Source organism: Quercus suber, unplaced genomic scaffold, assembly GCF_002906115.3.
Source record: "Quercus suber isolate HL8 unplaced genomic scaffold, Cork oak 2.0 scaffold_108, whole genome shotgun sequence".
Classification (NCBI taxonomy): Eukaryota; Viridiplantae; Streptophyta; class Magnoliopsida; order Fagales; family Fagaceae; genus Quercus; species Quercus suber.
In genome coordinates, this window is record NW_027069573.1 from 685,619 (window position 1) to 703,105 (window position 17,487).

General features: G+C 34.1%; 1 protein-coding gene across 1 annotated transcript; it reads left to right on the forward strand.

The window, feature by feature from the left end:
- Window positions 1–14,676: 14,676 nt before the first annotated feature.
- Window positions 14,677–15,873, forward strand: LOC112033908 (putative F-box protein At3g28280). Its single transcript, XM_024066681.2, has one exon. The coding sequence runs from the start codon at window positions 14,677–14,679 to the stop codon at window positions 15,871–15,873; it is 1,197 nt and encodes a 398-aa protein (XP_023922449.2).
- The last annotated feature ends 1,614 nt before the right edge of the window (window positions 15,874–17,487 follow it).

The window sequence follows — 17,487 nt, forward strand, 5'->3', positions numbered from 1 at the left end:
CAAAATACCAGCTGCTTTCCTTTTTGAAGGATAGAGTTTGGAAAAAGCTACAAGATTGTAAGGGAAAAATGCCATCCCTAGCGGGCAAAGAAGTTTTAAATAAAGCTGTAGCCCAATCCATCTCAACTTATACGATGGAGGCATTTTTGCTTCCTACTAAGCTTTGCCATAAACTTAATGCCTTGTGTGCAAGATTTTGGTGGAGTCAAACCGGAGATGAAAGAAAGATTCATTGGAAAAATTAGGAGGCGTTATGTTTGCTTAAGAAAGAAGGTGGAATGGGTTTTTATGACTTGAAGGATTTTAATCTAGTAATGCTTGCTAAGCAAGGGTGGCAGTTGATTCAAAAGAAGGACACACTACTGTACAAGTGTTTTCAAACTTGCTATTTTCCACGGTCTAACTTTCTAGAAGCATCGGATGTCCCTAACAGTTCCTATGTGTGGAAGAGCTTAATGGAGACATAATCTATTTTGAGGCTGGGTTGTTGTTGGAGGGTGGGTGATGGGTCTGCTATTCGTGTTATTGTGAGAGACTGCGCTCTTGGCCCGTTTTTAGGATGTTGGGCTAAATCCGCGTGAATTGGTGGAGTTATGTTATTGCCTCTCAAAATGGAGGTCCGACTAGTTATATTTTTCCCTTTATATTAAGGGTTTTATAATGGAGTTGCCACTTATTTAATTATTGAAAAAAAATAAGAAAACCATAATTGAAAAATTCCTCATTTTATTAATTTAAAATTGAATTTACATTAATCATAGGAAAATTACATAGCTTTGGTCCTAGATACAATCTAAGATAAAGCACATAACTTTATTTTCTAGTTACAATCTAAAAATTGAAAGTTACAAGGATAAACATTGATCTATCAACCATTGATCTAAGTTCAGAGGCTATGTTACAAGATGGGAAGCTGTTAGGCACCCACCTTACCTGGTGAAACCAGTCTTCTAGACTATGGTGGCCAACATTCATATCACATCATTTAATATGTTATGAATCAATTTGCATGTTGAATTTAAAGTGTGAGCATATGATAAACCCTAATTCAATTTATTAAGCATTTCATTTGGATTGAAAATAAATTCTAGTGAATTTGTGTAGATGGTGATAACCTAGATTCAAGAATTTGAAAGAATTTTGCAACAAACATGTTTTTCATATTTTTGATGTGGATTTAAGATTAAAACTAGTGTTTTGTATGAACATATGATGAACAAACAAGAACATGTAAAGAACATATAAGAACAATTAAGAGCATTCAAATATATTTAAGGGAATTCAAATGATTATCATCATGCTTTAATTTTAAACTCTCATCATGGCAACATAAAAAACTAGTTAGGGAAAGAGAATATACCTTCATGCAAGATCCATATGGTAGAGAAGGAGACTCTTGGTAGAGGTCCTAAGGGTGGAGGAGGAAAAGAAGAGTTAGGAGAGGGAAAGTAAGTCTCACTTAATACCTTGAGTCTCAGGAAGACCAAGATATGACAAGACTACTCTACTTCACTAGAACTCAAGAGAGGAGAAGAGATGAGAGTTTTTTTGTCTCTTGGAATGAAGGAGATGAGGGGTTTATATTGTAGTGGTGGAGGAAATATGAATGGAAGACCATTTAATGAGAATTGACAAAGAATCATGAACCTAGACCTCATTTTAGCCTTGGAAAAAATCTGGTGTATTAAATGGAGAGATTGGTGGGAGTGGGGAGCAAACCAAAATTCGATTTTCCTATAGCTGTGTAACAACCTATAGAGCCAACTTTAAAAATTCATATTTGACTCAATTCTAATCGGAATTGTTTTGTTCTTATGCTCAAATTGAAGTCTCGGATGTCTAGTTTCTAGAAAAATTAACCTCATTCACAGATTTAAAATATTCTAAGAGATATCGGTGAAATGGTGAGCATAGATCATTTGTTAGAAAATGGTTTCAACATAATTACCATTAATAGGTCCCAAATTACCTCCCAATTAACATTAAATGGCTCCAATCACTCCAATTTCAAACTTAATTGGTTCAAATTAAAAGATAATTGTACAATTTACTCATTGAATAATTAATGTTTAACTATCTAATTAATTAGGTGTATGCAACCTCACCATAAAATGTAGTCCTAACTAATCAAATTATGACACATCATTGATCTCCAATTGATTACACTTATAACCAATTGAAATCAATTGTTCATAATTACATATAGTCGGACTCAATTTGTGATAGTGCATCTCAACCATTAAAACTTGATTTGACAATAACTTTCAATATGGTGGTTCTGATTAGGGTTTGTAACTAGTTGATTTGATCATTACAATATCAAGATCATTTTTATGAAATGACATTAAGGATCTAATGGTCAAAATCAAGATGCATATTTTTGAGGTGAAAGTACCCTTTTACCCTCCATGTGAGGTTAAATGAGGGTTGCAAAATGGGGTGTTAATAGAATGCCCTTCATTGGTAGAGCTTGAAAAGTGAATGTCAATGTATGAAAGAGACACCTAACTTAGCAATCAATATTTAACCGTGGTGAATGTATGATGCATGTAGATAAAAATGTAGATGGTCATGTTGTGGATCAAAATGTGGACCGAATCTCGAGAGAGATTGCCTACATACCTCTTGGTGGGAGGATCAGGTTCAAACGTAGTTCATGCATGTAATTTTTTTTTTTTTGAATGAGTACAAGAAATGCTTACCTGAGTTCAAGAAAAAAAATGGAGGACGAAGGATCCTGGCTCATGTTCTCAGAGGACCTAGGATTTTTGGATCTTGGCTCATGTTTTCAGAGGACCAAGGGTTTTTTGGGCTTTGGCTCATGTTTTCAAAGGACCAAAGGTTTTGGATCCTAGCTCATGTTTTCAGAGACCTAGGATTTTTGGATCTTAACTCATGTTTTCAGAGGACCAAGGGTTTTTGGGCTTTGGCTCATATTTTTAGAGGACCAAAGGTTCTGGATCCTGGCTCACGTTTTCAGAGACCTAGGATTTTTGGATCTTGGCTCATGTTTTCAGATGACCAAGTGTTTTTGGGGCTTTGGCTCATGTTTTCAGAAGACCAAAGGGTTTGGATCCTGGCTAATGTTTTCAGAGGACCTAGGATTCTGGATCCTGGCTCATGTTTTCAGAGGACCTAGGATTTTTGGATCTTGGCTCTTGGCTCATGTTTTCAGAGGACCAAGGGCTTTTTGGGCTTTGGCTTATGTTTTCAGAGGACCAAGGATTTTTGGGGCTTTGGCTCATGTTTTCAGAGGACCAAAGGGTTTCGATCCTGGCTCATCTTTTCAGAGGACTTAGGATTTTTGGATCTTGGCTCATGTTTTTAGAGGACCAAGGGTTTTTTTTTTTGGGCTTTGGCTTATGTTTTTAGAGGACCAAACGTTCTGGATCCTGGCTCATGTTTTCAGAGACCTAGGATTTTTGGATCTTAGCTCATGTTTTTAGAGAACCAAGGATTTTTTGGGCTTTAGCTCATGATTTTAGAGGATTAAAGGTTCTGGATCCTAGCTTATGTTTTTAGAGACCTAGGATTTTTGGATCTTGGCTCATGTTTTCAGAGGTCCAAGGGTTTTTTTGGGCTTTGACTCATGTTTTTAGAGGACCAAATGTTTTGGATCCTGGCTCATGTTTTCAAAGACCTAAGATTTTTGGATCTTTTGGCTCATGCCGATGTGTGTGGGCCTTTTACCCTAGTGCCTGCAAAATAAATATTTTCAATTAGTAAAAGAGTTATTCACTGAAAAAAAATTGGCATACTTGGCGAATGCCCCTAGTTTAGGACATATTCCATACTTCGATGAATGCAAAGGGTAGACAGTTGACTTGATGTTGCATCACTGGAGAATATAGAAGAGGATCATAGCTTTCTGTTCCTGAAGAAGAATTTAATGAATTTTTTTTTTTGAAAAGATTGGAAATCCAGAATTTTTTTGAAGGAATTGAAAATTTTGATTGATGATTTTTTTTTTGGAAAAATTGGAAATCTTGAATTTTTTTGAAGGAATTGAAAATTTTGATTAATGGTAACTAAAGAAGTACGAGCCCAATGCCCCCAGTCCAAGGCTTTTTTGAAAATTCCTTTTTTTTTTTTTTGAAAGATTTAGAAAGAATTGATTTTTTTTTTCTCTCTTTGGAAATATGAAGATTTGTTCATTTTCAAAAAATGAAGAAGATGAAGATGAAAATGGAGTAAAAGTGATGAAGATAAATTCATGATGATTTTTTTTTTTTGGGTGGAAAAACCTATCATTTGAATGAGAATAATTTTGGCTAGAAGTTGATGTGGATTGTTGGATAAGTCCTTGCTTAATTCCTACAAAAAGATAATTTCAATTAGTAATGGATTTTTTCATTGATATGAATTGGAAGTACTTACCCAGTGCCCCTAGTTTGGGGCATATTCCATGCTTAGATTGAAGTTGAATTTATTTGATGTTGTGACCATTGGGGTACATGAAAGAAGATCATGGTCCGCCATCCTTGGTTCCTGGAAAAATGCTTTCTTTCTCTAGCTTGTTAGAAACCAATTATCGTGAAAACTTGCACACAATATAAATAGGCCAATGCTCCAAGTTTAAACATGCTTAATGCAAACAAATGGGCTTAACCTAACATGCACCCAAACAATTTTGTCACATTGTTTTGACTTTGTTCTCCAAGGTTGTTTGGGTGAATGGGACCGGGCCTCTGCAAGGCTATCTATGTACCTCTCTCATAGAGGATCAAGTCAAGACGTAATTCAAAGAGAACTGGATTTTGAAAAAGAATGATTTTTTTTTTTTTGAACAAGAGGTGATCCTTTGAACAACCATTTTGGGAAATCAAAGTGTTTAAAAATCAAACAAATCTCTTTGATTAGGAAGGATCAAGATCATTAAACTCATGTAATTAAATTTGTTTCATTCTTTTGAACATAGTCAGATTAAGTCTCTAAAGGCAATCAAAAAAAGAAATGTAATAATATTTATAAATCACATTGTTAGGTATAAACAAGGAGAGTGCTCTAAGTTTGGAAGTTCTTTTGAGTCATTTTGAGGATTTGAGAATTTGAGAAATTTTTTCCTCGGATATATCATCCTGTGGGGTTTGACAATTTTAAGCATTTTTCCTTTTTAATTCAAGAGAAAAATATTATTAGAGTTTAAGATGCGCCTACATTTAGCAAGACTTCAAGAAGGTCTTATTCATGGGTTGTAATATAGGCCGGGTTTAGGTTATGAAATGAATGATATAAAAAGGCTCAAAATTCCCTAAGATGTTCTCCCAAGTATGCATTACTCAAAAATCAAGTATTGGAGGAGTTTTCTCATTTCTTCTTTACCATCTTCTCACTAGTCTTCATTGATCACTTGTATCAACATTTGTTTTTATGCTCATTCCCCTTGAATCATACCTCTAGAATTTCATCTTGTAAAATCATTTTCTTTTTAGGTTACATCTTCAAGTTTTCAATTTGCAAGGATTTTCCTTTTTTTTTTTTTTTTTGGTCTTTCATCTCTTGATTGAATGAACTTTTAGGGACATTTTGCCCTCTTTGTTTTTCTCAAATTAATATTTTTGGTCATTTTGATGCACTTTCTAGACTCCCTTCTTGCCTCGATGCACTTGCACCTTTTTGTGCTTGATGAATATATATATATATATATATATTTTTTTTTGATGAAATCTCTTTTAGATGAATATTGTATTCCTCTTGGCATGATGAATTTTAGGCTTTTCAAACTTGATGCACATTTTTTCTCTCTCACATTGATGGAATTTCATTTCTCTTTCCTTGATTGAGTGAAAGCTCATTTTTCTTTGATGATCTCTTATCTTTAACTTAATGAATTCTCTACATGTCTTTTCTTCTCTCTTTAGGAGAGCTTTATCAATTAGCTTCAAAGCTCAATGTTAACTCCTCCTCAACATGAGATTTAAAGGTCGACTCCTCCTCAACATGAGATTTAAAAATACATAATTTGAATTTTCTCACCCTAGGTTTAGATTTTAGTGGGTTCATGCGAAAAAGAGGCTAAGTGTTTAAAGACTCAAATGGGCTAGCAATGGATAATGATCATTCTAGGTATTAAATTATAATCTTGTTTTACCAAAGACGGCCTCCTATCCCTAGCAATGCTTGCTTGTAGGCACAGTGACTTAAGCTCTTTTAATAAATTCCTCTTAGAAGAAAAAGTATGAATGCTCTATTGGAGACACAAAAGTTTTTAGAAATTTGGAATGAATGCATGAGCCTTTTGAATTTTCTGATGGATAGATTTTCTTTTATTGCCTTGTAAGACCATTTCTTCTTTTATTCAAAGTAATTTAGCAAAAGTGTTTACACGGATCAAATGAAATCAATCCTTCCTCAGTACAAGTTGATAGTTCAAGCCTTTAAACATTTTAATTAATTTAGAAAAAGTTTTGTCCAAGGGATCCTCTGAAAAGAAGACTTTAAAGAATCTTGAAATCTTTGAAAGAAAAAAAATGGGTCTTTTTGAAAAAATCACTAGGAAGTCCAATGCCCCTAGTTCAAAGAATTTTTTTTTTTAAATGACTTAAGGGCTTAATGCCCCTAGTCCAAAAACTTTTTTCATTTGAAAATTTTTCTCCTTTTTTGGGAAAGATTTGGAAATCTAGAAAATTTTTTTGAAATTTTTTTTGGTTTTATTTTGTTTTTTTTCTTAATACATATGCATGAACAAAGCTCATTAAATGCTATATGAAATTTTTGAATTCAAAGAAACATAGAAACATGGAATAAACAAACAAACTTTAAGCTTAACCATGATGTTGCAAACCAAATGTGGAGTGAGGCAAAGTTGGGCCACTTGCTTCTTCTTGGTCCATTTAGGATGCTTGAGACTTGGTGTGCTTGAACCTTGATTATGATGAAATGGCTTGGGCTTGCACTTGGAAGACTTGAACCTTGATTATGATATTTTGATATTTGCTTGAAATGGCTTGGGCTTGCACTTGAAATGCATGCATCTTGTGAGCTTTTGGCCTTTGATGTTGATCATGTGTATACACCTTTGATGGGCTCAAGTATTGGGCTTTGAATGATTCAAGAAACAATTTTCGGTTTCCATACCAAGTAGATTTCAATCACAAGCCTTTGGGTTTGAGTTCATTCATAGCATACAAAGTTCAAACAATTATAATGGGCTCAAGCGTTGGACTTAGGCTTATCATGGTTCAAACAATGGCCAAACACATGCATAATGCAATGCAATTTACATGGACAGACCTAAAGGTAGGTTCTATGGGTCATTACAGTATGGGTAGAAGGTAGGTTAAAGGTCCCCACAAGTTAGGACGTCGTACCTCCCAATTTGTGACGCTAGGAGTGCCGTGTTGGTACGAACGGTATAATTTGTCCTTATGAACCACCATAGCATAACCATGATGATCATTGTCACGATGGGTGGTAGGTTTACCACTGGATATGTGAGTCTCAGGAAGACCACAATCCACGGGCCACGGCTAATACTATTGGGCTTCTGGGCTAGCACACAAATAAAATAAATTTCATTCAAGCAAATGATGCATGACATGCAAAATAATGACTTATTATATACAAAAAGAAATAAACAAATAATGACATGGTTGGCCACCATAATCTAATTGAAACTTAGCTCTAAATATCCCCAGTGGAGTCGTCACTATGAGAGACCGCGCCCCTGGCCCGTTTTTAGGATGTTAGGCCAAACCCATGTGAATGTGTTGAGTCGTGTTATTGTCTCTCAAAATGGAGGTTCGACTAGTTATATTTTTTTCTTTTAGATTAAGAGTTTTATAATGGAGTTGCCATTTATTTAATTATTGGAAAAATAAAAAAACCATAATTGAAAAATTCCCCATTTTATTAATTTGAAATTGAATTTACATTGATCATAAGAAAATTACATGGCTTTGGTCTTATATACAATCTAAGATAAAGTACATAACTTTATTTTCTAGTTACAATCTAAAAATTGAAAATTATAAGGATAAACATTGATTTATCAACCCTTGATCTAAGTTCGTAGGCTATGTTACAAGATGAGAAGGTGTTAGACACCCATCTTACCTGGTGAAATCAGTCTTCTAGACTATAGTGGCCAACATTCATATTACATCATTCAATATGTTATCAATCAATTTGCATGTTGAATTTAAAGTGTGTGCATGTGATAAACCCTAATTTAATTTATTAAGCATTTCATTTGAATTGAAAAATAAATTCTAGTGAATGTGTGTAGATGGTGATAACCTAGATTTAAGAATTTGAAAGAATTTTCAAACAAACATGTTTTTCATATTTTGATGTGGATTTAAGATTAAAACTAGTATTTTGCATGAACATGTGATGAACAACTAAGAACATGTGAAGAACATATAAGAACAATTAAGAGCATTCAAATATATTCAAGGGAATTCAAATGTTATCATCATGCTTTAATTTTAAACTCTCATTATGGCAACATAAAAAACTAGTTAGGGAAAGGCAATATACCTTCATGCAAGATCCATATGGTGAAGGAGGAGACTCTTGATAGAGGTCCTAAAGGTGGAGGAGGAAAAGAAGAGTTAGGAGAGGGAAAGTGAGTCTCATTCAATACTTTGAGTCTCAGGAAGACCAAGATATGACAAGACTAATCTACTTCACTAGAACTCAAGAGAGGAGAAGAGATGAGGGTTTTTTTATCTCTTGGAATGAAGGAGAGGGAGGGTTTATATTGTGGTAGTGGAGGAAATATGAATGAAAGGCCATTTAATGAGGGTTGACAAAGAATCATGAACTTAGACCTCATTTTAGTCTTGGGGAAAATCTGGTGTATTAAATAGAGAGATTGGTGGGAGTGGAGAGCAAGCCAAAGTTCGGTTTTTCCGTAGTTGCTGTAACAGTCTGTAGAGCCAACTTAGAAAATTCACATCTGACTCAATTCTAATCGGAATTGTCTCGTTCTTGTACTCAAATTAAAGCTCCGAATGTCTAGTTTCTGGGAAAATTAACCTCATTTAAAATATTTTGAGAGATATCGATGAAATGGTGAGCAGAAGTCATTTGTTAGAAAATGGTTTCAACACAATTAACATTAATAGGTCTCAAATTAACTCCCAATTAACATTAAATGGCTTTAATCACTCCAATTTCAGACTTAATTAGTTCCAAATTTACTCTAATTAAAAGATAATTGTACAAATTACTCATTGAATAATTAATATTTAACTATCTAATTAATTAGGTGTATGCAACCTGACCATAAAATGTAGGTCTAACCAATCAAATTATGACACATCATTGATCTCCAACTGATTACACTTATAACCAATTGAAATCAATTGTTCATAATCACATATAGTTGGACTCAATTTGTGACAGTGCATCTCAGCCATTAAAACTTAATTTGATGATAACTTTCAATCTGGTGGTTTGATTAGGGCTTATGGCTAGTTGATTTGATTGTTACAGCATCAAGGTCATTTTTGTGAAATGAGATTAAAGATCTAATGGTCAGAATCAAAATGCATATTTCTAAGGTGAAAGTACCATTTTAACTTTCATGTCAGGTTAAATGTGGGTTGTAAAATAAGGTGTCAACAGTTATACATGACAAGTGGATACCGAATTAAGTCACAAACCCCGTTCTGCACCCACCGGTGGAAGAGGAATGGGATTGGAGGTTTTTAGACCTCATTGATTGGAGAACAAATTCTTGGGATCAAGAGGTGGTTATGTCTAAATTTCAGAGGTCAGACGCAGAGGCAATCCTTAAAGTCCCTTTGAGCTGTAGACAGGTCCTTGATGTGATTTTCTGGCTCTATACAAAGAGTGGTGAGTATTTAGTGAAACCTGGATATCAGGTTGATTTCAAAGCAAGAAGCTGACAATGGTGAAAGTTCAGGGGAGGTGATTGGTGGTCCGGTTTGGACAAAGTTGTGGAAGCTCAAGATCCCAAACAAAATAAAAGTGTTCGGTTGGAGAGCCTGTCTTGATATTCTGCCTACACGTGAGAACCTGGCTCATAGAAGGATTGTTGAGGACTTCAGGTGTGGGGTCTGTTTGCTGGTCACTGAAACAGGGTACCATGCTTTGTGTGAATGTTGACTAGCCCAAGACATTTGGGCTAGTAGCTTAAGATACTTGCAAAAGGGTAAGAGTGGTCACGTGGATATGCTACACTTGGTCGAAGATATGCAAAGCAGATTGTCCAGTGAGGAGCTGGAATTGTTCTGGGTCCAGAGTTGGTTAATATGGAACCAATGTAACTCTTTATTGCATGGCGGTGTCATCCAAGATCTAGGCAAACTGAACCAACGTGCTAGAGAATATCTGGAGGAGTTTCGGGTAGCACAGTTACAGTTGGGCATCTCGGGTTCGTTTGCTTCAGTTGAGGTATGGTGGCCTCCCTTGGGGTCGCTTTACAAATTGAATTTCGATGACACGGTGTTTACAAATGTGAATTCCACAGGGTTTGGGCTGGTTATCCGGAATAATGTGGAGGAAGTTATGGCAGCTATGTCTGCCAAAGGACAGGTCGTTGTGGATAGCAAAGAGACTGAGGTGCTCGCGTGTAGAAGAGCTCTGGAGTTTGCAGTTGATGCGGGCTTTGTGGAGTTGGAGATTGAAGGTGACAGTGCCACTGTAATGAAATCTTTGGCTTCTTTGCGTGTAATCAATTCTAGACTGGGAAATATTTATGAAGACATCCGTGTGTTAGCAGTAGGTTGTAGGTGTCAGTCTTTCCTTTGGGTCAAACAAAGAGCAAACCGTGTTGCCCACTCCTTAGCTAAGTATGCTAGATTGATAGAAGATGATATCTGTTGGATGGAGGAGTCTCCACCTCCAACTCTTGAGGCATTGTACATGGACTCTATTTCTATGAATGATTAATAATACGATTGGTCCGGTTTCAAAAAAACAAAAAATTGATGTAGGAAATTTTGTACTTGCAGCATTACTAGTAAAAGAATTAATAATAATATTAAGGGAGCTGGAGCAAAGTGTAATTTTATACGCAAAATTGCTAAAATTTGATCTTATATAATATTAATAATAATAAAAGAGAAGGGGGGGAACTTACCAGAAATCTCTCGTCCATATACAAACCTGACCCGAACTCAAAACTAATCAGTCATTTATCAAATTATCTGCTATACTTAAAGAGCTCGGACACGCTTAGTAGTAAACGTAAATTTTTTATTATAATAATCATTGTAATTTTTGTTAATAACTGTTAGTTATTGGTTATAAAGATAATCAATTAGTATCTTATAATCTAATTTTATGGCTATTTGTATACCTACTGTCTTTGCACTATTAGTCATATATAACAGTATTTTTCTCAAAAATTTTGTAGTTAAGAGTTACTATTTTCTTATATAACCCTTTACTAAACCAACCAAGGGCAAGGATTTTTTAAAATAAAAAAATTGCTTTATATTTTAAGTTTTAACTAAAGAAATTTAGTGTTCTCTAAAAATAAAAAATTACATATATATTTTACTTTATTTTTATATTAAAATTTTCATCTACTCATATCATAAGCCTATTCGTTAGTGATAGAATATAGTGAGAATTAAGTTTTTCCAATCATGATAGTTAGAAAGGAAAGAGAAAAAGAAAAAAGAAAAAAAGTTTTCTAACAATTCAAAAAACTTCAACTTTCAACCCTCTATTTTAATGTTATCTTTAATTTACATGACCTAATGAAGAACTCATGATCTCAATTTTAAACTGAAATTTCTCCTCTCCCTCACAATCAACTTTACAATAAATGTGAGTTCCAGTTAATTTAACTGGTAAAGTCTCCGATAGTTGAATAAGAGGTCTGGAAATCAATCTTCGTCTACGCCAAAAATAGATTGGTGTTTTGGTGTGATAATAAAGAGTTATTATTAAAAGTGGACACTAGGGGTGTTCACCAAATTACAAAAACCTCACAAACCGCACCAAAATTGCCCACAAAATAGCATAATCGCATCGCACTGCAAGTAACAATGCATCACACCATATGGTGCAGTGCGGTTTTCTAATAAGAAAACTGCACAAACTGCACCGCACCCTCTCTATATATTAATATATTTATTTATTTTTAATATTAAATATATTATTAATAGTTTAATAACCCTAGTTTTCCAAAAAAAAAAAAAAAAAAGTTTGATAACACTAGCAAGTGTTGATTAGGAAAGCCAATCCAAAATAAATAAAAACTAGTTCAATAGTTTAAAACTTGGCCTAAAATAAAAGGAAAAATTAGTTTTGGGTTAGGTAGGAAAACCCAAAATTTGAAAAATATATCGACTTCAAACCTTTCAAACTGCATCTTATACAGCATTGCATATGTGACCACAAAAATGAGGTATGGTGTAGTTATGATTTTGGCTAAATTCTAAATTGCACCACAACGCACTGCGCCGCACATGTGACCGCAAAAATAAGGTGCGGTGCAGTTATGGTTTTACCTAAACTATACCACAAAGTGTGGTACTAAAAATGATCCAAAATTGCACTGCACTATATCGCAAACACCCATAATGGATGCCATAGGTTGAAACCCTCTCCCAAAAAAAAAAAAAAAACTTCACAATAAATCATATTTATGTCCCCTCCAAACAAACTAAAATAATAATAATAATAATAATATGAGTCCTAACCTGTGCTATGCATAGGAACCTACCTATTTGTGAGGTAGACTAAAATAATTTTATAAAATCTTAAATTGATTAAGTAAATGATTTGCTCTTGTATGATTTTAATTTGTGTTACAATTTGATAAAGAAGCTATTGCTTGAACTTGCAATGGCTTACAAAAAATTTTTAAGACAATTTCAAATGCTGCAAAAAAAAAAAAAAAAAAAAAAACTCAAAAATTTAGATATTAAAACTTCTGAAAGATTAAAAAATATTAAAGAAACAGAAGATTCATTACTTAGAAATTATTGAAACAAAACAAAATATATATGATTAAACAATATAAAAATATAAAAGAAAGATAGGTTACATTTAAAAGAATAATTTCAATTATTGCAATCTTTATTATCTTGTAAAAAACGGCTAAAGAGAGTTTGGTGGTTCATATGTGAAAATTACTTTTCAAAAACTACATGAATTTTTTATTTTTTAACAAAGTAGAGGAGAAGAAAATAACATAAGAAGAACTCATACCTCTACTCGGCATTAAAAAATAAAAATTGGGATTTACATTGCTTTTATAGTGTTCATGATTAATCTCGCAAATTTGAAGATAAATTATCAATCTTTGAGTTTGAGTTTAAGTTGGACTTGTTAGAGAGATAAAGTTTCACTCTTTGTTAAGTTTAGATTAAACAAAAATAATTTTGTTTAAAGAAAATGACGAGTTTGAGTTTAAGTTGGACTTGTTAGAAAGATAGAGTTTTATTCATTGTGAAGTTTGAACTAAACAAAAATAATTTTATTTAAATAAAATGATAATTTTATTTAAATATTATGCTAACGTGAAAAAGTGTGAAAGTTTCAGAGGCTTCAGTTTTATATATAATGGTAAGGACCAAATTTGAGTCCCTGGCCCAAAAGTGGATGGACTTAGGCCCAAAAAGCCTAAAACAATGAATTTGTAGAGAGTGAGTTGGAAAACTGAGCTTTAGTGAATCAGATAACAAATAAGGTTGATCTTGATGATAAAAGAAAGAAGATAAACAAATTTAAACTAAAGAAAAATTGTCCTCGACAAAGTTTGAGGAGACCGGATCTTATATATTTCTCTCAGGTTTGATTACAAAGTCAGTTCTTGATGCTATAGTGTTTTTCTCTTAGTTTCTCGATCTCCACTCTCATTACCTCATTCTTCTTTTATACTATCTTCCACTTTCATCTCTACCCTCCATATGTTGGCTAAAGGGTTGGTTTTGATACTTATCCCATCAGCATATTCCTGAAGTCTTTAGAGGGTAGTTGTAAGGATGAAAAACATTGTTTAGAGATCACTTCTCCATTAATGCAGCCGGAGAGTTAGCTACAGAGCATTCAATGCAGTAGTAGTAGTTTTCTCTTAAATATTTCTGAACTTCCATCCCTCCTGTACATTCATAATTCATGTCCTTATTAGTGAAATTTCCTAGAAGGCCACTTTGAATGATAGGATATACATTTTATCTGTGCTTCGTTTATCCGAGGAGATACTACTCCTCGGATCACCTCCCTCAATCTTTTCATTTGCAACATATTCATGAGACTCTAAATTTAACAACTTCACTATTGTTTATTCATCCTCGGACCAACTAATGTCCTCGGCCAAGGCCCAAGACCCAATATATAATTTTGAGCCCTTATCTCTACAATAGTAATAATAGTAATAATAATAATAATAATAATAATAATGGTCTAACCATCATCAAAATAAAAAATTCATACACCAAACACGAAAGCTCTATGAAATCTTTTTATCCCATTATATTGGGTGAATATTTGGTTTCTCAAAAAAAAAAAAAAAAAAAATATTGGGTGAATATTTAAATTGAAAAGTTTTGGACTTCCATTCCGACACCAACACAAATTAGGAATTCAATTCCGATTTGGTCTCTATGAAATCTCAAATCCTTATTTATTTATTTTTATTCCATTCCGAGATGGTCTAGGAAATCCTTTTTATCCCATTATATTATATATAGACAGCAATGTTTTCGATGTTATCTAAACCTCCAAAGGCAAAAGAGAAGAACAACAATGGCAATGAGTTTGAACAATCTCCCGGATTTTCTATTGACAGAAATCCTGCTTCGGCTACCTTTAAAATCCAGAGTTCAATGCAAAGGCGTATCAAAACACTGGTGCTCTTTAATCTCTACCCCTTACTTCACTCGCAGCGTTGTTAGGCACTGCCACACAAACCCTCATGCACAGCCCTTTATCATGATCTTGGAGTACAAAGATAAGTACTTAAGTAATCGTCTCCTCGTAATTAACTCTGAACCAGAACTGAAATTTCTCACTGCTTACATATACAAACTAAGAAAGCAACTTTGGCTTGAAGCTTCGTGTAATGACTTGCTCTTGTGTCTGGCAGAACATAGGTTTGATGGCAACAGATGCTATTATTATGTCATAAATCCAATCACTAAACAAGGTTTAGCGCTCCCTCCAATTCCTAAACCTCAAAGTTTCACTATCACTGGGTTTATCTATAATAATAGTGATAATGATATTGTTGATAAGCAAGTCAGTTTCAGTTACAGGTTGGTGATGCTCAAGGTAGGGGCCTCCGAAGCACACATATTCTCGTCAGACACCGGTAAATGGAGTGTCGTGGGGTATTCAAAGGAATTTCAAGTAGCTTGCTTTCCTTCCTCTGCTGTTCCATACAAAGGCTTGCTTTTGTGGTGCGGTACTAATGGCAGTCTTCTGGCGTTTGATCTATACAACAGCGCAGGCAATCGTTGCTTTGAAATTGAGCCGCCTATAGAATGGGAGCAGTTAATGGAGCAGCCTATAGAACGGGGGCTAATGAAGTTTATTGATTGCCTTGGACTTGGAGTGTGTCAGGGGTGCCTGAAAATATGTCAGATTCTAGTGCAGTCTCATATCTGCGTTTGGGAGTTCAAGGACTATGATAACAAAGGTGGAGGCGAATGGTGCTTGCAGCACAAAGTGTCTCTCAAGGAATTTGTCTCCGAAAAATCCCTTTGGCTCTTACTAACACAATCTTTTTTTATCACAGTGATAGGTTTTCATCCCATCAATGGGGATATCTTGTATTTGGGGATTAGATCGAAGGTTTTGATATGCAACTTGGGTAGGAAAACGCTCGAACTCTATTGTGATTTTCCTGAGGCTAACCATTATTCAGCGAGTAACGCCTTCAACTGTGTGCTCCCATGTTGGCCAACACCCTTTCCTTCTTCTTTAAAGAATGCTGCCTACTAGCACTTATTGTGGTGCATGCTTGCTAGCTTGCTTCTTTCAGCTTTGGGTTTGTTTATTAGAGAGATAATCAATTATATTATAATCTAATCTTTTTGGCTATTTGTAGAATTACTATCTTTGCACTATTAGTTTGTTTGGGTTGCTTGCTAGCATTTCAGCTTTGGGTTTTGGTTAATGTGTATTGTGATTTTCCTGTATTATGTAGCATAAGGGTTTGATGGCTATAAGAGTGAAGCTTACATAACATAACAAACAGGGGAAAAAAAAAAAGAAAAAAAAGAAAAAAAGAAAGGGAAATCCATTTGCTTAAGCAGTAAGCACTACCACCGATTCTCTCAATAATTCATTCATTTTAAACTGTTGAATCTTGAATGATCAATCATAACAAAAGATAAATTCAGCTTAATCATTAATTATACGTCTCACATAACTTCTGTTACCCAAATACCTTTTGGACACCTTGAATCTCAATTAGCACGTTGTTCAAACATAGATAACGTGAATCAAAACATTCCAAATCCAATACAAAGCAAAATGAGAGAGTGCATATATAATATTATTGGTAACCTTGAACCTTTTTTTGAGAAACTGGCAACCTTTAACCTGGTATTGAGTGTTTTGTGTAGTTGGGTTGATGAATGATGATAGAAATAGACTTCATGGAAAATAATTTCGTCCATTCTCCTTTTTGCATGGTACTGCTACATATATCAATCCTAAATATCTGCACACAGTCCAACGACCAATGTCACCAATCCCAGCCACATTTTGTAATAATCAAAAACAAAACCTTACTCAAAAGGAAAAAGCTTCAATTACTACACCATTTTTTTCTGTCATTCTTCACAGCAATACATATACCCCAAAGTGTAACAACCCCACCTCAATTGTGTAGATATTATTTCAATCCTAGACCCTTAAAGTTTTGCTCTCTTCCAATGCTCATTGACACCCTAGATCTGATTTAGATATTGTTTAAGTGTAGGGATGACCAAATCCAATGGATAATAGATACCCTACCCAACTCGACTGAAAATTTTGGTAATTACTCGAAATGTAATTGGAGGTATAGCATTAAATTAAATGTGTGTTTTGTGGTTATGTGATGTGATGAGTCCCACATCAGGCATTCATTTGGGTAGATATGAGCTTTATTAATAATTATAAAGAGTTTCAATTATGACTAGTCCTAGCATAGATGTGACTAGTGTTCTTCCTTGGATCATTACATAAAGCTTGTCACGCATTTTACATTCAATTATTATTTAAGAAGAAACAAATATAAGTAAATTTATAACTTATATTAGAAAAGAAAAAATACAAGATTTTATAAACACTAGTATGTAACCCCGTGCTACCGCACGGGACTGGTTAATTGTAATGATGCTATTGGCCAATTTTTTTGTTTTTGTTTTTTTGGGTTTATCACACGGATCATCGGATGATAGAATTAAATAAAACAATGAAAAATATATATTGCATTTTATTATTTAAGTAATGCTGTTGGTCTTTTTTTTTTTTTTTTTGGTTATAAAAAAAAAAAAAAAAAAAAACCACACACACACAATAGAAAGGAACCCAAATTAGCCAAAAACGGAAGATGTGAAGGACACT

Coding starts and splice junctions, on each gene's coding strand:
- LOC112033908 (XM_024066681.2), top strand. CDS start 14,677: ATGGCAATGAGTTTGAACAATCTCCCGGATTTTCTATTGACAGAAATC.